Source organism: Fomitopsis serialis (genome assembly GCF_022376445.1).
Source record: "Fomitopsis serialis strain Sig1Antser10 chromosome Unknown B0H18scaffold_136, whole genome shotgun sequence".
Classification (NCBI taxonomy): domain Eukaryota; kingdom Fungi; phylum Basidiomycota; class Agaricomycetes; order Polyporales; family Fomitopsidaceae; genus Fomitopsis; species Fomitopsis serialis.
Window position 1 is genome coordinate 41,175 of NW_025955096.1, and position 22,274 is coordinate 63,448.

At 54.2% G+C, this 22,274-nt stretch overlaps 6 protein-coding genes across 6 annotated transcripts; 2 read left to right on the forward strand and 4 right to left on the reverse strand.

Moving 5' to 3' along the window:
• Positions 1-3,501: 3,501 nt before the first annotated feature.
• Positions 3,502-5,984, reverse strand: B0H18DRAFT_885873 (subtilisin-like protein; the record flags this gene model as incomplete). Its single annotated transcript, XM_048041089.1, has 10 exons — positions 3,502-3,666; positions 3,724-3,871; positions 3,960-4,150; positions 4,203-4,388; positions 4,440-4,566; positions 4,593-4,719; positions 4,773-4,901; positions 4,957-5,064; positions 5,116-5,223; positions 5,288-5,984. The coding sequence occupies 10 exons, from the start codon at positions 5,982-5,984 to the stop codon at positions 3,502-3,504; spliced, it is 1,986 nt and encodes a 661-aa protein (XP_047887159.1).
• A 1,123-nt stretch (positions 5,985-7,107) lies between these two features.
• On the reverse strand, positions 7,108-9,992 carry B0H18DRAFT_1096924 (P-loop containing nucleoside triphosphate hydrolase protein). The gene is made up of 10 exons (XM_048032469.1): positions 9,839-9,992; positions 9,656-9,778; positions 9,291-9,604; positions 9,107-9,226; positions 8,985-9,053; positions 8,636-8,930; positions 8,197-8,577; positions 7,952-8,143; positions 7,527-7,897; positions 7,108-7,457 (listed from the first exon to the last, which is right to left on the reverse strand). The coding sequence occupies exons 1-10, from the start codon at positions 9,949-9,951 to the stop codon at positions 7,207-7,209; spliced, it is 2,229 nt and encodes a 742-aa protein (XP_047887160.1). The 5' UTR covers positions 9,952-9,992; the 3' UTR covers positions 7,108-7,206.
• A 1,183-nt stretch (positions 9,993-11,175) lies between these two features.
• Positions 11,176-12,378, reverse strand: B0H18DRAFT_96108 (uncharacterized protein). The gene is made up of 4 exons (XM_048043025.1): positions 12,254-12,378; positions 12,115-12,193; positions 11,831-12,050; positions 11,176-11,769 (listed from the first exon to the last, which is right to left on the reverse strand). The coding sequence occupies exons 3-4, from the start codon at positions 12,048-12,050 to the stop codon at positions 11,450-11,452; spliced, it is 540 nt and encodes a 179-aa protein (XP_047887161.1). The 5' UTR covers positions 12,115-12,193; positions 12,254-12,378; the 3' UTR covers positions 11,176-11,449.
• A 606-nt stretch (positions 12,379-12,984) lies between these two features.
• Positions 12,985-16,385, forward strand: B0H18DRAFT_1041539 (P-loop containing nucleoside triphosphate hydrolase protein). Its single transcript, XM_048030590.1, has 12 exons — positions 12,985-13,008; positions 13,070-13,464; positions 13,518-13,640; positions 13,690-14,015; positions 14,070-14,189; positions 14,255-14,323; positions 14,377-14,397; positions 14,418-14,664; positions 14,730-15,164; positions 15,213-15,410; positions 15,465-15,844; positions 15,897-16,385. Exons 2-12 carry the CDS (start codon positions 13,295-13,297, stop codon positions 16,145-16,147), a joined length of 2,340 nt encoding a protein of 779 aa, XP_047887162.1. The 5' UTR covers positions 12,985-13,008; positions 13,070-13,294; the 3' UTR covers positions 16,148-16,385.
• A 1,546-nt stretch (positions 16,386-17,931) lies between these two features.
• On the forward strand, positions 17,932-19,261 carry B0H18DRAFT_1087552 (esterase; the record flags this gene model as incomplete). The annotated part of the gene is made up of 5 exons (XM_048032180.1): positions 17,932-18,016; positions 18,075-18,304; positions 18,325-18,455; positions 18,535-18,736; positions 18,809-19,261. The coding sequence occupies 5 exons, from the start codon at positions 17,932-17,934 to the stop codon at positions 19,259-19,261; spliced, it is 1,101 nt and encodes a 366-aa protein (XP_047887163.1).
• A 488-nt stretch (positions 19,262-19,749) lies between these two features.
• On the reverse strand, positions 19,750-21,927 carry B0H18DRAFT_1096928 (phosphoglycerate mutase-like protein). The gene is made up of 10 exons (XM_048032470.1): positions 21,677-21,927; positions 21,360-21,624; positions 21,245-21,300; positions 21,059-21,187; positions 20,991-20,996; positions 20,789-20,936; positions 20,572-20,736; positions 20,344-20,513; positions 20,077-20,292; positions 19,750-20,021 (listed from the first exon to the last, which is right to left on the reverse strand). The coding sequence occupies exons 1-10, from the start codon at positions 21,794-21,796 to the stop codon at positions 19,968-19,970; spliced, it is 1,329 nt and encodes a 442-aa protein (XP_047887164.1). The 5' UTR covers positions 21,797-21,927; the 3' UTR covers positions 19,750-19,967.
• Between the last annotated feature and the right edge of the window lie 347 nt (positions 21,928-22,274).

Below are 22,274 nucleotides of genomic sequence, written 5' to 3' on the forward strand. Positions count from 1 at the left end.
ACGGCAATTATATAGGCCAGAGTGGGCGTGCGTCCACCTTGCTGGTGTTCCTCCACATTTCTGCGTGCGTCGAAGATAAGATTGCCTCATCCCACAGAAAACGGTTCCATACACATCCTGGCCGCCCTATGTTCTCGACGTCGTGGTGTCCCTAGTTGCGACCACAACAAATCCCACCATGTCGTGCAGAAACGTATCGGGTGCGTTTTAGATACGCACACTCCAGCACTCCCGACATACTGACATGCTGAGTAGGCTCAACACGGCAGCTCCCGTCGGCGTAATCGACGTTTGCCGGGGGAAAGGCGCGCTGAGCACACATTACAGCGGCGTTGTGGGCGACGGAAATATTGATGAGTTACTGCGGTGGGTTGCAGGAAATTCTTTCTTTGCTTTCTCGGGCATCTAGGGCTGATATGCCGTTGTAGCATCCGTCGCCTGGGACGTGACATTGGAGAAACATCATCATCATCATCACACATGAACTACACTCAAATCCTGGGACGGTCTCGTTTCTGCTATCCAGTTTCATGCGGTCCGACGCATTCATTCAGAATTGCGACGGTGGTGGCCTGGTTCGGGACAGCAACGCCATCGGCCTATCGCCCGTGGTACAGTAGAGATCACAACCATCCTGGGGTGAGTCAGACGTCTACTCATTCGAATGATATCTTACGCTAATAGGTGGGCACAGGTGTAAAAATTATGACTCTCCATGATTAACGGCCTGTATGAGCAGGCTCGGATGTCAATGTATGTGACATTGAGCTTACGTGCAAGAAAGTAGTGGGCTTGGGGTGTTACTTAGCGTACTATGAGACTGTGAGTTTCCACCCTTGGTGGTCTGAAGATTGTGGGCTTTGCCGAGGCTGGTACAAATTACTTACAATTGAGGTGAACGAGAGCGCCGGTGTAGTGGATTCTGATGAATGCTAGAGAGAGCGTGTCACCAAGAGTCGACCATGATATACTCTGAGATATTCGGAATCGCAGCCTCATGCCTTGATCCCTCGCAACCTTCAGTTCGATTCTTAGGCGTTCGCTGCGATTCAGCAGCACGTCAGTGGTCCTCGCATACTGGCACAGTGGCGACTCACCGTGATTTTATGGTAATGCCTGTTGTCGGCCCAACGGCCACCGTGACGCGTGACGACTGGCAAGATCTCCATTACAGCCGCCGCCCTCCGGGAAAGAACAGCTGTACAACGCGAGGTCATCGATCCACTTCGAGATATGTTGTACCAGTGCATTGCATGGCGATTCCGAGTCTAACTCAAGCGACTTTCCGCATACATTGCCGTCCGGCTTCATCCAGAAATATTCACATACGCGCTTTCCATCCTCTGCCGTCCTCTCAGAGATACCATGGCGATGGTGACATCCAAGGTGCGCCTCAAATTTACTCTTGAGTTGAAGACGATTGGCACCTATAATCCTCGTGCGACATGGTCCTGTGTTGTCGCTGCATTGGAAGCAGTAGGATAGGCCCAGGTGGGCAGACATGCCCCTGCGACAGAGGTGGTGAGAGAACACGTACCAACACGCGGAGTCAAGACTCACAAGTGTTGATCAACACCCAGGGTTTTTGGTTGGCTAGGCACATTGTACCAGCAATTTGCATCGTGAACAACGTGAGTACCTCCGAGTGCTGCAGATGCATCAGTCGGTAAGCATCATTGTCAGCTGCACCATTGTAGTATACGCGATTACTGACGTGGCCTTGAATTGCAACGACTCGGAGTCTACGGACTCGCTATCATGATGAGGGGTCATATCCACGCAGTATGCCTGAGGAATTGTCACCTTCCACAGGCGGGCTTTTATGCCCTCGTAACCAAGTAGCACCTGTACCTGGAGGAGGGTCGCGATCATATTCGGGTGGTCTTACCTACATGTCATCCGAGTCACAACCGGCACACGCATGTACTCCTGCCCACATCCAAGTCCAGGAAGCCTACGGACTCGGACCACTGCCAGTGAGTCCACAGCACAACACGCCCACTGTTAGATGTATTGATGCACTAGGACTATGCTGCCGAGCATCAGCGGTCTGATGACACAGTACATACGTGCCGCACCTGTGTCGACAAATTGCCAAGTACTGGTCTGAGGTCTCAATGGATACCCACCTGACTCACCTGTCGGTGGGAGGCCAGAACACCTTAAAATGTGGACTTCACTGCTCGGTGGCGGAATTGGAGTCATGACCTTCCCACCCGAACACATCGAGGAAAACCCACGGACTAAGTAGTGGAAAGAGTTCGACAGTGACAGGCTTCCGAATATGGCGGTTCGCGCGTTACATATGTGCTTAGTGTCCACGGGCGCGAAATACTATGCGTCCGAGGTAGTACGTGCATATACCATCTATGTCGCATACCGTTGTCTCTGCGAACAACGGTCAGCGTTAGTCTCCGTTGCAGACCATAAAAGTCGACAAGCGTTAGGTCAGCGTGTGGATCGTGCCGAAAATCCGAAGGCTGAACACTACTGATATTGTGACGGGCAGGGTCGGCCGGGCCAGGCGGTCGTACTAGTGGCTACGATTGCGTGGAACGAGCGAGAACGGGCACGGAATAGGCTCGTATACTGGTGTTGGAACGGCGAAAAACTACAGTACACGGTACAGAACAGACTGGCGATGTATCGTAGTCCGTGCTGATGTAAGCATATGGCGGGCGCGCCCGTTACAAACAAGAACGACCGTATCGTAACCAAGTTCAACCTCTCCTAGGCCTGCACACTCAGATTAACCACAGGTCACCGGTTCACCATTCACACCGCTACTGGGATGGTCTATTCTGCCCTAGGCAGACCCTAAAGAAGGTCTCATTGACGGAGGAGAAGACGGTCTTCTAGGGACAGTCACCATCCGTGACAGCCATCCACCTCTCCATCCACATTCCCCACTGCATCACCGTTCTGCACACGTCCATTCGCCATCTTACCTTCCGGAGCCTCGCCATTCAACCCCACCGACTTCATCGGCGACATCCTGCATCCTGCGGGCAGCCTGCGGCGCGCCCGCCAGGAGCGGGACCTTCGCGAGGTGGCCGAACGCGGCCTGGAGCAGGACGCGTGCGGGACGTCGGTCATGATCACGTCGATTCCTCATCGGGGATGCCTGGAAGTGACTAGTGTCAGTACGTGAGGGGGTCAGGCTTTGCCTAGGAATAAGGATGACAGGATAGCCTCAGCAATGGACGCATGGGGGCACGCTCAGTGAGGAGGCTGGACACGAGAAGTGTAACAGCACATCGAAACGGCGAGTTCATTCGTGAGCCGCAATCCTCAGAGTCACAGGTATTCTCGTCACCAGCAGCACGATCCTGCATGTGAGACGTTGCTGCGGACAACAGCAGCCCAATGCGATACCTTTGCCTTTTAATTAGACTGCTTCATCACTGGTGCTTCTAGCAGTATACTTCATAACGAACAGCCAACTAAATATCTAATGCATGGCTGATGGAATAGGCGAAGACCTTGAGCGGGCAGTGTTGCTCAAGGCAGCTCGAGCCAAAGCTCTACCAGCTTGCTGAAGTTGGGTGTCCCGACGCCCGTGACAGGATCCCAACCGGGCTCAGCGTAGAATCCTTCCGTGTTACATCCCGGGTTGGATCCAGTGGTGATGTCGTTGAATGCAGCCATAAAGGTTGGAGTGTAGATCTGCCGCAGATTCTCGTTAACCACGGTGCAGCACTGCAAACAGCTGAAGAGACTTACGGTGGGGTTGATGAACCCGATTGAACTCTTACCAACGGCGAGCCGAGCGTCATTGATCGCAGAGAGGATGGTGGCGGAGACCGGGGAGGAGCAAGAGGTTCCGTAAACCAGGTAGAATTCACCGTTGATGGCGACGACGTAGTTCGCTCTGCAAACCGAAGCATATGGATCAACACGAGAATCGCATACACCATACTCTTGGTCACATGCACAGTCCAATGGATGATTTCACTCACCCATTCGCAGCGATGTCAGGGAACCCACGGCTCGTTCCAGAACTATTGTAGAGGGCCGGTGCATACGGAGGCGGGTAGTTCGTGAGGTATGATTCTACAGCGGTCTTCTGGTACGACGGCATCGCGAAGACATTCGAGAAGCCACCGCCAGAGTAGATGACTTGCTCGCAAGCGCTCTCGGGCTCGTAGACCTGACAGGGATTAAGCAGACCGCGATTGTGCTGAGAAGTTAGAGTGACTCACCGTCGAGTTCGGATTCACCTGGGTCGCCCCGACACTGGTGATGTACGGGCATGTTCCAGGGAAAGTCGGGTTGAAGTCTGGTGCGCCTGAGGCTTGTGTTCCGTTGGGGTACAAACATACACCGTCATTTCCTGCAACGCCGTAGTCGCCCGAGGAGTACAGAACGGTCATACCCATAAGGCCAAGCTTTCCACGAACGTGAGTCACGTAATTTGGTGGCGACGGCGAAGAACTGACCTTGGCATACTCAGCGCACTGCCTCTCTTCGTAGGCGGGAGTCAAATCGGCCTCGTTGTACGAATACGAGGTCGACATGACATATGCTGGAGTGACAGTCCCGCATGCCTCAGGACCTGTGCGCGGACTCAGACTCTTTCATAGCTGCCGAACAAAGCGTACTGGCCTTCATAACCGCCATATGGGTCCGGATAGATCGAATCGTATTCGGGGTTGTCGCCACCTTCGAAGTAGCAGTACGATGCGTCGAGGGCATCGAGCAGGTTTCCGAATGATGCGCCTGCGTGGAATAGTACGACTCAGCAACAGAACTCGGTCAATCTAGCCACAGACCTTCGACATCGTCTCCTGCTTGGTAGAGCTGGACAGGCTGGGTACGACCCACAAGTGACATTGCATACTGCAAGTCCAGATTAGATTCGCCGTTGTAGTCAAAGCCAGTTTGATTGGTCTGCACAAAACCTTCGCAGCATCGGCATCAGCTGTTAGCACATGTCGCGCGTCGCGTAGTACGTACCACCGTCGATGCTGTTGAGAACAGGCCGCTCGCCGACTTGGGTCGGCGAATAGTTGGCAAAGAACATGTCAAGATCGGTCGCGACATAAGCTTGAGGGGTGTATTCAACTGGTCACATAAGGTTAAGATCGTTTGAAAGATCAAGGATGTAGATTTTACCAATTGCAATCGAGTTGCGCTCAGGGGCGACAGGAGTGTAGTCGAAGCTGTACAGGACCCGCAAACAATCGGGGACGATCTGCTCGTCGCAATAAGCAAGGTCCGGGTCTGAAATAGCCTATTATCCTTTTCGTCAACTTCATTCAGTGGTAGCAATTCTATCAATGTCGACGTGCCTGAATAGTGCCAGAAGTCTTGGGGAAGGATACACCAAACCCAGGCTGGCCTACCGCATGCGCATTCACGCCCTCGCCCGACGGTGCGTCCCGCTTGTTCAGCTGGATCGGCTTACTCTTCGGTTTGACGTCGAAGTGCAACGTCGGCGTCACAATCTCGACGTGCCTCGCGATATCCTCCGGAATGTGGTACTTCTCATGACATGCGACGTGCGTGCGCGCTTCGTCGTCCTCGAACTGGTACACATGGTACTCGGTCTCGAGCAAGCGTTCGGCCTCTTCGACAGTCAAATTCGCCTGAAGCCATGCGCCGCCGGCACTGAGGCTCACGCGGGCGGGGTCAAGCCCGCCAGCATCAACGAGCCACGCGTTGACGGTGTCGACGGACTCGCGTGAGGGGCGGAACGTTTCCGCGACACGGCCTGGGGTCCAGTGCTTGCCGTAGTTGGGTGACGACGGGTGGGAGACGTCGAGAAGGAATGCCTCGATGTTCTCGATGTTCGGCTGAGCAAGCCCAATCCGGAAGGGGAGGACGAGACCGGGGTCTGCACGTCGGACGGCGTTCCATCCTCGTGGGACGTGGCTTCGCGATTCGTGCACAACCGTGCGCGAGTTTGCGGAAGGCGCGCTGGCAACGGTAAGCAGGAGGGCGAGGAGGGCAAGGGAGGCGGTTAAGCGAGCTGCGAGCGACATCCTCGATGAGAATGGGTCACCAAGTCGGTAGCCTCGCATGCATCGAGTCCAGCAGTCGTGATTATGAAGGGGCGGATGGGTCGTGGGCTGACTGTGCAGCGAGGCTATCCTTGGTTCTGATATTCGGCCTGTGAGTCTCCGAGGCTTGCCATACGGTGGTGGGATACGGGAATTGCGAGCGTGCAGTTCGTGCTATCGCCGACGCGTCGTATGGACTCTCCTCGAGGGATTGTACGTTGGACCTTGACATTATGTCTCCATGGAGTGATGAGCACCGATCAATGACCTTCACAGGTATGAGGTGATGAGGAATGCCACTTCCGGTGCAAAAGGTCATCGAGACTTGCGAGCAGAGACCTTACGATTCAGGCACACATTCATGAGCTTACAAGACGTTCGATAGGAGGTTCACGAACTCACTGGGCGGTCAGTGTGTGAACACAGAGGCCACAAATATCCCGTTCGTTCCGGGTGCACTTGCTCGGAGCCCGTGTCTATCCATACTAAGGATGAGATTGCTATCCTTGGTATCTGGTCATCTACGAAGTATGCATCTTCCCGTCAGATAGTACATAATAGACACGTCGTGATGATCTTCGGGCTTGCATCAGCACAAGATCACTCACTAGCCGGCATTCCCATGCATGAGCTTCGAATGGGCAAGTCACGTCCTCAGATGCATCTCGTCTATGTTTGCGCTACTCATCGACTCCTTGTGAGATGCCTCAGACCACGTAGGGCTCGTCACGTCCGTTGACTCTGGCTCTAGCAGTAGCACTCGGACGCGCTACTACGCGAGACGTTACACGCGTGAGGTCTGCAAGGTCGAAATCATAATCAGCTGATTGCAGGACGCGCAGGTGGAGATCTTTACCTCTGACAATGATGAGTACAGCGGTACAGACAACTAGTAAGCTGGTCATGACGGCTCGGACACTCCCTCCTCCGAGTACTGCTGCAATATCTAAGCCAGGTCATATAAGCATATGATGCCTCGGAGGTGCGGTCGACGCTCATTACAACCATTCATGCCGGGCAACGGCAGTGTAAGTGTCCAGCCGACAATAGAGCCACTGATTACCTAGCACACTGCACCTCCGGAAAGGCTCATCACTCAGCCTGCGAAACCTAATTAGAATTATGCACAGACCTGCTGTGTACATGTCGATGTGGCCAATCGTCATAGTCAAGCTCAAATCCTAGGTAACCGCCTCTGCAGCCTTCACTTGCGCAATCGCGCCAGCTCGCTCTTCGCCTTCTTGAGTCGACCAAGTCTGCTCTTCAACTCTGAGCGGTGTGCCGCAGTTTCTCCATCCTCCCGCAGATAAGCAGCGCACACGTTTTCGACGTCTGGCCCGCTGAGGCCGAGCTCTATCCTGAGGACTGTCTCGAGTGCGTGCCCGCGGTTCAGTCCCAACACCAGCTCATGGTCGATGACGTTCGGGACGTTGTCGGCGAAACGCTTGTAAGCAACTGGGATTTCCAACGATGTTCACATGAGCAACTCTTCCCACAAGCTGTACAATCCAGATGGGCACTTACTTTGAAAGTATGCACGGACACTTGCCATGATATCGAGTGCAATCTCGTAAGGGTCCGTACGAAGCACCTTGACGAGGTTGACAGGCATGATATCCAGGGGACCACCGTCTAATGCGCCGAATGCGTCCACGATCGCCTTGATTTTCCCGCTCAAGTCTGATGGATTTCTCTCGTGCCCCTGTAACTTCTGAAGGAGAGGAATGTTATGAAACTGCGAACGGTGACTTTTGTACCACGTCAGGAACTTGCTGCGATAGTCGCGGTAGTGGTAGTCATTCAGGATGCGGGGACGCTCTTCGAGGTCGAGCAGCCACCTGATGCGCTCTTTGGTCCTCTCAGAGCGACGATTCATGTAGTCATCGACCACAGTCCTGGGCAGGTAATATAAGCGACAATACTTGGGCGCACAGACACGCAAAGCTTACGATATCTGGAAATCCAGTTGAGGATACATCTCACATTGAGCGTGTACAGCTTCTGTGATCCTGTCTCTGAGGATGCCCTCGATGTGATCAAAGAGCTGCATCGCAGGCGCTTTCCAGCGAGCAACCGCAGCTCGGATGAACAACTCGGTCGCGATGAAAGGAATATTGTCAGGCAGTTCACGTGTGACAGCCCTGGTCAACGCTTCAGTCAAAAGGATCGGTCACGCCGAGACAACATCACTTACGAGAGAGCGGCTTCTTTGACTTGGTCGATATAGATGGCGTTGTTATCATCTTCTGGGAGACTTGGTTCCTCCTCGTTCTCCAGGAACTGAGGCGGAGTAAGCGTGGAGAAGAATGACACGCCATCTGATTTCTCGTAAGGCCTGAAATCCGGTGCTGTTTCCCGTATTGTGCGCAGGAATTTCTCCTTCTCAGGCCGGATGGTCTGCTGCAATCCGTCCGGGCTAGGCGTGCCTTCGACGTACTGAGTCAAAGTGCTGCAGAGTTCGCTGACCAGGCGGAACACTTCACCGACGGGATCTGTCGGCTCGAGTGGCAGTTCATCGATCTGGGTTTCGGCCGTCCTAAGCTTCTCTTGAATCGTCATTTGTATTTCGGGGAGCCTTGGGTTACGGTGTTTGCCCGATGTCAGTCGCAGTGCCGACAGGAGTATAATCGTACCTTTTTGCGATGAGACGAGACAAGATATTGCTGCACTGTTCCATCAAGTTGGACGTTCCCAAACATTGCTTGAACCGAGGCGGCAGCGTGTCCCAAGGCTTCGTGGTCGCGAAGAACTGCTTCTCTTGTTGTGCTGCCTGCTTATGCGTAATGCCTTTCTTCAGCTCGACGTTGTCCGGTTGCTTCACGCTGAACCATCCATTGGCCAGAGACAGGCTCGGGTGCTCATTCTTCAATAACCCGACCCACCAGTCCTCGTCGCCCCTCGCAACACGGTCAGGCTTAGTGAGGACGCCTGGCACAGAGTCAGACAATGAATATGATCGTGAGGGTTGAATGACGATCATACCGATTGTACGCTCGCCAGCACGATCAAAGCTGCGTGCCAGCTGATAGGCACCTTGGTTCTCGAATTCCGCTGTTGTGATCATTGAGCAACAACGCTGTACATCATTATCTGAGTCTACTTACTCTCGCATGACACAGTCACCAACATGATGCAATCTTCCCTCTCGGCATACTCGGTGATAAGACACTTGACTAGGTCTATGTCGGCAAGCGTACTGCTACTGCCTGCGCTAGCGATTAAACCTGTCAAACGGTTCATGAGAACCAATAGTACTATCAAGTAAAATGCCGATGCGCTTTTACTTACCAGGCAGGTCAACGAAGGATATGTCAACGACGTCCGGGCCGCTGATCTCCAAGGACACGCAGTTCCGCGAAAATGTGGTTTCGGGCGCGGTGTCTTCGCCTCCACCGAGGAAGAAGCTACTCTGTGTGCTCGGGTTCAGGATCGCACGCTGCGCGCGTTTGATCCTCTCGGCGACCTCCGCTGGGTCGGTGATCGGGTTTCCGAAGGGGATGTTGCGAGGGTCGGCATTCCCGTGTCGGTCCGTCAACAGGCGCAGACTGACAATGCACCTCCAAGGCTCGGATGACCGCGAGAGACGGCACTCCGTCGGGCACCTGTGTCGTTGCTGGTCAGATAGTGCGACAGACTCGGTGGGACACACAAACCTCGTGCAAGTTCCGCTTGCCCTCGGAAGGGAGATCTTACAGACGCTTTCGAGCAGGGACGACTTCCCTGTGCTTTGCGAGCCGATCACGATGATCCTGGGTATCTCAATGTCCATGGAGACGCTACGCATCGTGTCATGAGCGACGAACATTCACAAAGGGGATGCAACAGCCGAAACTCACCCCGTCCCGTGCAGGCTATTGGCAATATCCAGCAGGTTACGTCGAGTGGCAGAGTAAGCACTGGCCTCGCCAAGATCGGCGGCCTTGGCATAGTCGCGAGTGTTGTCGAGCATGGTGTCGTTCAAGGACTCCGCAGAATGGTGGCGTATGAGGCTTGGGACTGCACGTCGAGAGGCTCCGAGGGCTTTAAGAGCTGTAGAGGACAGCAGCCGCAAGGCGGTGGATAATCGAGTCGAGAACGCTTCTCCGATGTACATTCAACGAATGCGCGAAGCGCTCCACGACGTGTGGGCAGAGGGCGAAGAACCGCTGTGTTGAACCAAGGCCAGTGCAGCGTATGTACTTCTTGAGCGACCCTTCGTTCGCTTGGAGTAGTGCTGCATCAAACCACATCGCTGCGTTCAAGCTGCGTAACTCTGTCTTATAACTTTACGGAAAGCAAGCAGGGCCCATGCTTCACTCGAGCAGTATGCAGTGTTGACATTGAACATGTAGTGGTAGGAAGGCCGCGGCTTCGACGCTGAGACTCGACAGGTCAGCTACGCGTTCAAGCAATCTAATTGGCTGGAATACGCTTACGTTGGACAGCGTCGCGCAACCGGTGCGCCACAGCAGCTGCATTAGAACACAACGATACTAGGACTGGCCTCTATCCACGCAGGAAGCCGACAGAACACAATAACAAGCAACATGCGTTTCACAGCATCCTAGCTCATACAAACCACCCTCGAGGCAACTGTCACCGGCCGGACCCTCAAGTCAAAGACGGATATTATACTCTGGGAACGAAGACGACGGTCGACATCGTCATCTGGGCTCGGCGAGTGGACCAAATGAGCAGGATTGCATCTGAACCGCAATCACCTACGAGGGACCATACCGGCGTGCTAAGACGCAGCACAAAGATCGCGGTGCAATGGAGCCCACTCCATGCCATATAGGTATGTTGCACATCGGAAACTACAGTTGAACCGTAGATTCGGAGCGGTATGGCAGTGGTACGGCCGTGAACTTTGTCACTGCATTAGATGATGCATGCTTTCCTCGGGTCTGCATCTTGAAGAACTGCAGTGCAACGCATCCCAATCTATCAGACAGTCGCGTGAGAGCTGAAGCGCTGATCATCGACGAGCGTACAGCGCGCACTGACCGACATGCGCTATCCACGAGTACTTTTGATCGGAACTTGCGAAGGGTCTCAGCACATCTGTCTGCTGCACCAGAGATAGCAGAAAGAAGAGCACGTACAGAGTTTTATCGAACCCTCAGACCTGCTGTGCACCGGAATCATCAGCAACTGCCCCGGCCTGGACAGAGAAGCTGCGGAAGCCTGTCCCAAGACTGCCCATCGTTGACTGATCCAGGGTGGAAGCGCGCAGGGAGAGTCTTCTAGGGCGGACGCGCACAAGGCCGGGCAAAAGAGCCACAGCAGAAAGCAATACATGATCGCATAGGTGATACAACCCGCAAAACATTCCAAAGGAAGCAGCAAGGGAAGAGCAATGGAAAGCATAGAACAAAGGTAGCAAGTAACTGAGCGCGCAGCGATCAACAAATCTTTCACCGCCAGATGATGAACAGTTAGTCGGTGAACGGGAGATGGTCACGGAATCACGGCACAACGATGGAATCGCGGTGTGCATGTGAATATGCAGGTGGGGGGTTGCCCTCGATGTCGACGTCCATGTCGCGGTCGCGCTCCATGTACCCGCGCGTCGTGAGCTCGCCCGGGAGGAGCTTCCCTTTCTTGTCCGAGCCCATGTGCATCGTCGACGCAAAGCTCAGAGTCGAGCGGCCAGACAGAGAGTTCCGCGGCTGCACGTAGCCTGTCAGGTCGAATGTGGAGAGGTCGTTCGGAGACATGTCTGTGAACTCCCAACCGCCGTCTTCGCGCTGGTGCGCGATACGCATGTTCGCGCCAGGCTCGTGCACTGCGGGTCGTGATGAGCAGGCGGTTACATGACGCTCTTTGCAGATGCTAGAAACACGCACTGAAACGGACCGTCTCTCCTCCTGGTGACCCGAATGGAGTTACATGGCATGCGGGATGACTGGGGTCGAGCAGTGTGCTCCGCTTAGTTGGTTTGGCCGGTTGGCTCGCTGCGACATGAACGTGGCGTCTGCGGAGATACCAGAAGAGAAAGCCAACGATCCCAAGGATGACCACGAGAGAGACGGAGACGCCTGCAGCAATAGCACTGTCGGAAGTCATCTGGGTCGGACTCAGCTCAATGCGCATGCTGCCTCTCCCAGGGAGCAGTAGTTGAAATGCTTACAGCAGTGGTTAGCGAAGGTCGGAGAAAAGATGGTGTTGATGAAGTGAATGTACGTGTTGTCGTAGAGGCCCTAGGATGGCTGTTTCCCTCTCGGTAAGTATTGGGAGCAACAGGTGCAACGTCGGCTCAGTTACCGTACCTTCTCTGTTCTTGCTGCGCTTGTCGTTCTAGTGAGGTTCGTGCGTATGAATATGAAGCAGCTACTCAGGGCATAGGGAGGGATGCCGGTCGCGTTGCTACAGGCAGAGGAAAGGCAGCACAGGCAGTGACAGCCATCGACGCGCCGCGACCGATTGAACCTTGCTCGGCGCACGATCACGTGGTCACGAACTCTGAAGCCCAGATTGTAGTCCGTCGATTTCATCTCGTTCTTGTCCACGAGCACTTGTTTTATTCCCTCCTATCATGCACTACGGTTTAGACAGCGCTGTGCTGCATGTCGGATCGCTGGCCCAAGCTCACATATGCGTGCTACGCATTCAATACTTAGAGCAGCTGGCGATGGGAACCGCATCGAGGCTACACCAAGTTGCAGCAAGTAGAACATGCGCACAGTGTCGGTGTGACAAGAATGTCACTCCCTGCTACTCGGTATGTCGATCTTTTGGGGCTATATCCAGAGAAAACACGAAGGGGACGAACTACGCAACACGAGGGTTAGTACCTCCTCCGTTCTATTGCGGATCCCACCATCTCTCAGCGCTGTGTGCGGCTTCTGAAGCTTCCATCATGTCGCCGCCTGCGGTGCATGCAAACTTTCTCCAAGATAACAAGCTCTGTTCAAGCTCTGTTTACCTCATTTTCTCTCACTCAGGCTGATGATCAGTTTGCGGCGGAAATGCAGCGCCATGGTCGTCACGAATTGCGTGCGATATGGTCGTTCCATTTCAACAGCTGATACAGTAAAGGAGATATGTGAACCTTTTCCAGTCAACGCGAAGACCGCATAACGTACTGCATAGTTCCTTGGCTCCTTGTTCTATCTTCTCATCATTTCTTGTGGCTTGTGCGACTGACATAATGGCCTTCGCCGCGCGATGTGCACGCACAATGCGTGTGTGATTAAGAAAACAAGGTTGCCTCGTTGCACAGGAGAACAACAAGTGCCCCTGGTTAAAAGCCTCCTTCTTGCTTGTCGTTCCACACGCTTTCCTCTCATCAAACTGGACAGCGACTTACAATGCTTCCCACAACTTCAGCTACAGCCACGTCGCCCTCGACCGGGTCTGACGAGACCATCGACAGCTCTGGGCTCAAGTCCATAGCTGGCGCAATCGGCCTGTCAGACCCGCGATTCTCGACAGCGCGACGAAAGCTGCTCGATCTCATTAACAGACTGCATAACACGGGGTACGCACTCATCTTGTATTTCTCGGATAACTCTCACGATGCATCGATGACAGGGTCCAGCGAGACGTAGACTTACCGGTCATCGCTGTTATCGGTAACCAGAGCGCCGGAAAGTCTTCACTCATAGAATCCATTTCCGGCATCACACTGCCAAGAGCCAGTGGCACTTGCACAAGGTAAGCTCAGTCTCTGGTGTTGTCTCCTCCGCTGAGAACAGTGCTCTAGGTGCCCAACGGAGTGTCGATTGACATGGTCGACACAGCCGTGGCAGTGTATAGTCTCCCTTAGATTCATCACTGACGAACGCGGCCAGGCACTCGGCCACGCTCGTAACGAGTCTTTCGGCGAAGTAATCTTCGAGAAGGCCAAAGTCGAAGAGAGAATCAGGCGGGCGCAGCGTGCCGCCTTGAACCCAAGCACCAGGCCCATTCAATTTCTGCAGGGAGCTGACGCGGACCCAGCACACCCCGAGCTGTCCTTCACGACCAATTGTGTCTGCCTGCAGATCCGTGGTAGCGATGTTGCCGATCTGTCCTTCTGCGATCTTCCCGGTATGTTTGCCGCGATGCTGTATAGGAGCACAGTTTACTGAAGACATGGGACAGGTCTGATCAGTAGCGTGGGCAAGGGCGGGAAGGAGTCAGACATCGGGCTCATCACTAGCCTTGTAACATCCTATATCTCGAAGCCCAGTTGTATCATCCTCCTCACGGTAGCTTGCGAAAGTACGTCATGCCCTGCATCTCTCGTGCAGCAACTGTTATTGATGGGTGTACCGAACATCTGCCAGCCGACTTCGAGAACCAAGGCGCCCACCACATTGCTAAGCAGCACGACCCCGAAGGAAAGCGTACGATAGGTGTGTAGCTTTCCTTTCATGACGTCGTATGAGAGTTTGAACATGCGTCCTAGGTGTGTTGACCAAGCCAGACCGTATCCCCCGGGTGAGGAAGCCCGCTGGACTCGCTTCATCAAGAATGAGTGCGAGCCGCTCGAGAACGGCTGGTTCAGCGTGAAGCAGCCTGACTCGAAGGCTCTCGCCTCGGGCATCACCTGGGAAGACGCACGCCAGATGGAGCGCGAGTACTTCGCGTCCGCATCCGTCTGGTCCGAGCTCGAGCCCGAATTCCAGCGCTACCTCGGCACGACCAACCTCACGGAACGACTCAGCCAGATCCTGTCTGAGCTGATCGCCAAACGGTATGTACCCCCTGCTTCTACCTAGGCACAAAGCAGTATGCTCACTACTGCGTACCCGCTTGAAGGCTGCCAGAGCTGCAAGATGAGCTGCAGAGTCTCCTCCACAAGACCGAGGAAGCCCTGCGCCAGCTTCCGAAGCCGCCGTCGAACGATGCCTTCGCCGAAATTCTCCATATCCTTTCGGACTTTGCTCGAGATATGTCCAAGCATTTGGAGGGAACACCCGAAGGGCATGGGTTATTGCAGACCCTGAGGCCCATACAGGAACGGTTCAAGAAGGCGATCAGAGAAACAGCTCCCGATTTCCGACCTTCCCCGCGCCCTGCGAGGGCGTCAGCTGCCTCGAGGAGTGACGATATCGTCTATGATAGTGACGAAGAGCCGTCTGAAGCCCGATTCCAACAGCCCGAATTCTTGCGCGCTGAGGAGCCCGACGCGTGGAAAGTGAAGAACGACGACCGTGCCGTGTATGTGGATGAGGTGATGGCCCGAGCGCGAGAGTACGTTGTCCATCTGTGGTTTATTACTCAATACTAAAATGGCTGCAGGGCTACGACGCGCGAGTTGCCCGACTACTATCCGTTCGTCGTTATACAGCAATATATCAACGCAGTTACGTTGAAGTGGGACATCCCGACGAAGAACCTCTTCGACTCAGTGCAGAATATCTTGACGACCTACGTCAAGCAAATCATCAATCAGCACTTCTCAAAGTTCACGCAGGGTGGGCTACACCAGCATGTCATGTATGACGAGCATTCTTTCTTTGCTGCCAAATGCTGAAAGCATGGATCTTCCAGAGCCGTCGTCAACGAACATATCAAGGAACGCTGCGCAGAGACGATCAAGAAAGTCCTTTGGCTGCTTGAGTTGGAGCAGCAGCCATGCACGCTTAATGGTCACTACTATTCTGACTACAGAGACAAGTTTGTGTCGCACTATCGCGCACACCGATCCAGTAGCGGCTCTGGAAGCCTACTGACGAAGCTAGGGGAGTATCCTGGCACCAACTCTGCAAATCGTCAAACGGAATTCCAGAAGAATACAGCGCAAGTGCTGTCCGGCCTGAGCGCGATCGGGATCTCTGGGGTGAAAGCGACGGATCTTCCCAAGCTGCTTCCCTCAGACCCATACGAGCCCGCGTTGAACATCATGGCGTGCGTCCGAGCGTACTTCCAAGGTGCGTTGATCGCAAATGCCCACTCTCGTTGCTGACTAACAGTGCACTACAGTGGCTTACAAGCGATACGTGGACTACGTCCCTATGGCTGTCGATCGCGAGCTCATCCTTGGACTTGACATGGACGGTGCACTGGAAAGTGTCCTGCTCAAGGGCCTGGGCATCACTGGGCCGGATGGTCCGCGGCGCTGCAAAGAGTTCTTGCAGGAGCCTCCGAACGTTGTCACTCGTCGTCAGGAGCTGCAGAAGAGATGGGAGCGCTTGGATACGGCGAAGAAAGAGCTCATGGACATCTGGTTGTAGAAGCCTGAACGGACGTGGCGTGGCGATGCTGTACATTTTCTTACCGTTGAGTCGTACTATATGGCCTTTCGAAGTTCCTCCTAGATCTGTGCCGCGATAGATATGTTCTGTATCAGCTTTGTATATGAAATGGACGCCATCGTGTACGATTGAGTACCTAAGCTTGTGCTTTGCGACCTTGAGCTTGAACGTTTGTACGCAGTGACGATCATTCAAGGGACAACTGGCGGTAAGTTGTTTACAAGTAGATGACACTTACGTAATCAGTGATGTGTCCAAATCAACTTGACCGGTACCGCCGTTTGTTGAACGTACTCAACTTTCACTGAATTAGTTCTCTGAACTTGCTCCGAGAGCGCAATCCCGAACCTTCGTTCACCAGCTCTGGCTCAGACTCTGTAGCAAGGTGCTGCCGTCAGGCCATAGGATTCCGGATCTCCAAAGGCGAAGCCCTCAACGCATGGTCATGTCGCACTTGTCCATGCACTTCTCCTGCTGGCAGAGCGGCCCCGATAGTACCCAGTAACATCGTGGCCAATGCTGGTATGTCGTAGCCTGCAATCAGAATTGATCGCAGATAGCTGGGGTTATTGCGGTCTGTACCTGTGGAAGGTCGGCGTGCATGATTCACTCATTCCGAGAGGGTTGTAGAGTCATAGTCAAGCTTCACCTGGCTCAGAACGTATACTCTGTCATCACTTCAAGTTGTCGGGCAGCGGCAGCGCTATGACGACTTTCTCCTATTTGGCTCGGTTCAATGGTATGCGAACGGACTGAGTATGTCGACGTCTTGACTTCTCATCCATGGTAAGTCGTTATATACTGCGGATGAGCGCGCATTCTACACTCATATTATCTATTGCATTTCCTACCTCCCGCTGGTGAGGCTGCAGTCAGATTCAATGGATATGGTGTGGTCCTCTCACGATAATAGGCGGCTCTGGACCAACGCGGACGCTTGGTCTCTCAAGATCTCAAGCTCCAAGCTTGAAGGACATTGCCGGATGTATTGTGCATCGAACTGTCACCAGACTTTTCGTAGCCCCCGTAGAACTTCATGAGTTACACGCGTAACAGTGCCTACAGTTGGCCTGCAGGACAACTTGTTGCGAGTCCGAGGTTGGTCCGAGCTTTCGACGCGCATACGTCCGACACTGATACACATCGTATAACTTAGGTTGTGGTGGTGACTCGTTCAAAGTCTTGATCCACATGAGGCCGATGGCGTCTGGTCTCTACTTGGAAGTTTGCATCAGCAGGTCAACCTCGCTATGTTTGAGGTTGACAGCATGGGCTTAGCATGAGGTGAAAAATAGCAATCTCGATGCTACGGCATTGTCATCTACATGACTGCGCGACATTACCCACCTCTTAACTTGCATGCACACTTGACACTTGTAACGCTGACACATGCTTCCCAAACAAACAGCGATTGAAGTATTGGAAGAGTCCAGCCGACAGTACTTCTTCTGGACGCCAGAGTATCAAGGCCGACGTCATTACCCTTCAGAGGGCCCGGAGTAGCTGCTCGACTGATCCTGGACTGGACGATCTAACGGCAGAACCGCGGGCATCACTGTTCAAGCTTGTGACCCTTCCCGTGAGGTTTGTATAACCTGTACTTTCTTCGGCGTCAGAAAAACATTGAAACATCGTGTTCGGGTTCTTCAGAACCTTCTTCGGACTCGTCCTTGGACGGCACCAGCGGCACCGCGAGCATATAAGAGAAGATCGCAGCAGGAAAAGTCAGCGAGGGTAAGAGGCAAGACAGTCGACTCCACAACATGGCTTCTCGATTCATCGCACTCTCCCTCTTTGTGCTCTCCGCACTTGCGTTGCCATCCCCACAGCTGGCACCGCGGCAGGCCGGTTCGTAGTTTTCATCACCACAGTTGTTCTGCTGATCGCTGATGTCTCTTCTGCACAGCATGCGCGACATCGTCGACACTCCCTGGGTACAACAATACCATCCTGCCGAACCCGTTTCAGTTCGATGATGGTACGCCTGTGACGACTGCTGATGACTGGGCATGCCGCCGCAGTCAGATCGCTGCCTTGGTACAAGGTTATGAGGCAGGGTATCTGCCACCCGCCCCTCCAGTAGTCACTACTACTTTTTCCGAGTCCGGGAGCACAGGTACCTTGCCGCCGGGCTCAGTGCCTCGCAGACCATACAGTTCTCGAACAACATCACATACCCATCGGGTACGGCGCCCGCATCTGAGTGGCCCTTGGTCATTGCGTACGATGCTCTGAGCATCCCTGTTCCCGACGGTGTGAGTGACAATTCCTGGACAAGCGTTCTCCAGTGATTGAGAAAGTGTGTCACAGATTGCTACACTAGTGTACAACAATGACGGCATCGCGCAGTAAAACTCGATTGCTAGCCGCGGGGTTGGCCTGTTCTACGATCTCTACGGCTCCAACGCGACCGCGTCCGCTATGACTGCCTGGGTCTGGGGCGTCAGCCGCATTATTGCCGCCCTCGAGCAAACCCCGGCAGCCAACATCAACACGGCGAAGATCGCCGTCACGGGTTGCTCTCGAGATGGGAAGGGCGCACTCATGGCGGGAGCATACGAGACGCGTGTCGTGCTCACGATCCCGCAGGAGTCGGGCTCCGGTGGAGATACATGCTGGCGTTTGTCTAAGTACGAGCAGGACAGCGGCGACGCCGTGCAGCAGGCGACGGAGATCGTGACCGAGGACCCCTGGTTCTCAGCCAACTTCAACAACTACGTCTATAACATCAGCGAGCTGCCGTACGACCACCACGAACTCGCTGCGATGGTCGCGCCGCGCGGTCTCCTCTCGTATGAGAACACGGAGATCGAGTGGCTTAGTCCGCTGAGCGCATGGGGATGTATGTCCGCTGCTCACAGCGTGTATGAGGCCCTTGGCATCTCGGACTACCACGGCTTCGTCCAGGTCGGCAACCACAGCCACTGCTACTTCCCGACGTCGCTCGAAGACTCGCTTTATGCTTTCTTCGACAAATTCTTGCTCGATAAACCAGACACTAACACCGACTACTTCTCCACAAACTACGCCTTCAACGGTACGGTGTTTAACCCGAGCTACTGGATCAACTGGACCACTCCCGATCTGTCGTAAATTGGTTGACTTGCAGGAGCACCGGAGTCGGATGAGGATGGGCACTCGTGTTCCGTTCGAACGGTTAGGTACTGCTATGTGTGTCATATAGTATTGACCTTCACCAAATGGCAGACGACGGTTGCACGGAATGACACCATACCAACGAAAGTGTAAATATCTCAGCTGTTAGTACAACAGGAGTTTCATAGTATCTTGTATTTGGAGTACTCCCTGAAGGCCTGAAGCTTGAAATTGAAAGAGTTTACGGCTGAATCGTCCTCGATCCATCATTGAAACTACGTTGAGTTTTGGCAGCATTGCTATCGGCGGAATGCGAATTGAAATCGGAACCTTTTCAGTAACTTCACAACTGCGTCAATACTGCACTGACGAGATCCCGACTTGTGCAAGGAACAGTCGCACCCGAAGCCGCACGACTGGAACAAAATCACACTACAGTTGACGGCGGTCAAATGGAACGCACCATCTTGATCGAAGGTGCTGGCGATCATCGAAAGCGGATGCATTGGCATAGAGATAACGAGATGCATCAGACAAAAGCACTGTGCGGACGTGTATATATGATGAGAAAAGCGTCGAGTCGATCATAATGAGCCGTGGGACCATGTGTAGTGCCTCATACATAGAGCCGATGTTCAGTACCAGTAAGCGAACCGTCCTTTCGAGTCCTTGACGTTGCAGGAGGAGATCATCCGAACGCTGTTCAAGCATTGTGCATCATCTGGCTCTTCTCGTTCACTTGCACACCACGAAGTTCCTGATCACGGGGTTTCAGCTACACGTATTGTATACGAGCACAATGCGGGGCTCACCTCCTCGCCCTGCAGGCGGACATACTCGCGACGCCTCATGTTCTTGACGCCCTTGGATACCAACCAGAAGCCCAGCATCATGATGAACGCCATGATGATGCCCCAGCACGCACTGTAGACAGGGTTGCTCTGGGCATCAACACCAGGCAGAGTAGCCCACGTCGAACCAGTGCTGCATGCCCTGGCCCACTCGCGGTTGCTGCTGACCAACGAGTTCTGAAGTAGTGTGAGATCCACTGGCTACACTGCAAATGCGGACGTACACACCTCGAGGCGGTAGATGAACTCAGTAAGAGGAATGTCCTCCTGGTGACCAAAGACATGGATGGTCTCGAAGTTCTCGGAGGTGCCGTTCTTGAACTTGAAGCGGAGGAAGTCGCGTACATCCGGCGCACGGGCACGGCGCAGCTCAATCGCCATAGCAGACGCAAAGTCCGCTGTGAATGGCGACATGTTCAACAGCAGCGAATGCGTAGGACGAACTCAAACACTCACGGATAGCGGCCAACTCAGGGTGAGACTGCACGACGTCTGTCATGTGGAAGATCGAAATGAACGGCTGGTAAGTAGTCGCGATGAGCATGAACTGCAGCGGATCTCCGTTGAATGCGATCCGCTGAAGAGCATCAACCATGCTGCTCATGGCAGTACGACCAGCAACTGTAAGCTAGTGTTAGAGGCTCGACATTCATTCAACGATACGAACACTGACTGTTTCCAATGCCAGCCATGTCGGGGTCGGAGAAGACCAGGTTCTCGCGGTAGTCGGCCAAGGCACGGGCTTGCTCAACGTAGGTAGGAGGCAGCCGGTGCGCGTACGTCCGGTTGTGGACAAGCTCGGTGGAGACGTAGTCCCACATCTAGTGATCACCATAGTCAACGCCAGATAGATCATACCAAGTCCAAAAACCCACGTTGTACTGTCGAGTATGGCGACGAAGAATCAGTATGCAACGCTCGCGATACGATGCAATGTACGTACCGCATTTTCCATACTGGCCGGCCTGCCGAAGATGAAATCACGGATGTCGCTGAAGAACCGAGACGCGCTCTTGCCAACTTCCTTGAACTCAGAGGAGGCCTGCACGTTCTTGACATGCTCCTCGAAAGCCTGCGTTGAAAATCAGCATCAACAGGAGTATACAGTGTATGACGCGAAACAGCGTACCGGGCAGTCAGTCCAGCTTTCCAGAGAGCGATCGTTGCTAGGCTCCACGGTCTCAACTATCCACCTAGTGAGTCGAGGACGAGGACAAGCAATAAGACGTCACAAAGCTACCGACCTGGAACGTATTGGTAGCCGCCGAGAGGAGCGATCACCTCCGTCTCATTCGCGAGCAGCTCCCGGTTCGCAGGGTTAGGCGGGAACAAACCTTGAAGAAGCGCCGTCGCGGAGTCGAAGACCGCGGGTCCCTCTGCGCCCACCTTGACGCGGACATGTACCTGAGCGAGGTCAATGAGGTCGGTCCTGATACCCCGGATGTGCGAAGGGTTCTCCGCGCTGAGGTAAGTGTTACGCAGGGTCACGCCCAACTGATGCGATTGAACCTATGTAAAACAAGTGTAAGCATGTACCACAAGGACAAACTAGACAACATACCTCGCCAAGCGGCGTGCTCAACGTCGGACCCGGCTGGTAAGTGATGGGGTGCTGGTACGCCTCCGTACGGTCGCCGTTGCGGGCGAGGACAACGACACCAAGGACTTCGGGGTGAGACATCGCGGAGACTGGTCACTTAGTGCTGCGTTGAGTACGGAACCAAGTTGAGGACACTGGGAGTGCTGGGGCTCGTTCGTCGGTGCAGCCAAGCTCTTATACGTATCCGAGAGTGGCGAGACACAATGCAGAAGCCGGCGTGTTACGCGTCGGCGCTGAGTTCGATGAAACGCGATGCAATCATACCGGAAGTGCTTTGTCCACGCCGTGAATGGGCCCCGCCGCAGCAGGCAGACACGTTCCAGGCGGTGCCCGCAAGGTCGCCACCACGACATGGCACAGTGGAGAAATATGCGATCGAAGTTTCTGCCTTGAAGTGAGCCGTGGAATGAATCCATTGGATCGCCACGAGACTGGGGACCGCGGCGCCGACCGCTAAGTAGATGGGGCCGGGTGGGTACCTTGCACCGTTGGCGAAGCGGTGGCTTGCCGCACCGGGAGCGCCCGTTTCTCGACCCTGTAGCCAAAAGGTTGTGACGAC

Excerpts from the sequence above, each read along its gene's own strand:
- B0H18DRAFT_1096924 (XM_048032469.1), bottom strand. The coding sequence starts at position 9,951 with ATGCTCGACAACACTCGCGACTATGCCAAGGCCGCCGATCTTGGCGAG. Across the intron at positions 9,227-9,290 it reads ATCCTTCGTTGACCTGCCTG|GTTTAATCGCTAGCGCAGGC; the intron begins GTAAGTAAAAGC and ends ACCGTTTGACAG. Across the intron at positions 7,458-7,526 it reads TGTCCGTGCATACTTTCAAA|TTGCTTACAAGCGTTTCGCC; the intron begins GTAAGTGCCCAT and ends TGGAAATCCCAG.
- B0H18DRAFT_96108 (XM_048043025.1), bottom strand. The coding sequence starts at position 12,050 with ATGACTTCCGACAGTGCTATTGCTGCAGGCGTCTCCGTCTCTCTCGTG. Across the intron at positions 11,770-11,830 it reads AGGAGAGACGGTCCGTTTCA|TGCACGAGCCTGGCGCGAAC; the intron begins GTGCGTGTTTCT and ends CACGACCCGCAG.
- B0H18DRAFT_1041539 (XM_048030590.1), top strand. The coding sequence starts at position 13,295 with ATGCTTCCCACAACTTCAGCTACAGCCACGTCGCCCTCGACCGGGTCT. Across the intron at positions 13,641-13,689 it reads GCCAGTGGCACTTGCACAAG|GTGCCCAACGGAGTGTCGAT; the intron begins GTAAGCTCAGTC and ends ACAGTGCTCTAG. Across the intron at positions 15,845-15,896 it reads CGTCCGAGCGTACTTCCAAG|TGGCTTACAAGCGATACGTG; the intron begins GTGCGTTGATCG and ends AGTGCACTACAG.
- B0H18DRAFT_1096928 (XM_048032470.1), bottom strand. The coding sequence starts at position 21,796 with ATGTCTCACCCCGAAGTCCTTGGTGTCGTTGTCCTCGCCCGCAACGGC. Across the intron at positions 21,301-21,359 it reads CGGCTACCAATACGTTCCAG|TTGAGACCGTGGAGCCTAGC; the intron begins GTCGGTAGCTTT and ends CTAGGTGGATAG. Across the intron at positions 20,737-20,788 it reads CATGGCTGGCATTGGAAACA|TTGCTGGTCGTACTGCCATG; the intron begins GTCAGTGTTCGT and ends ACTAGCTTACAG.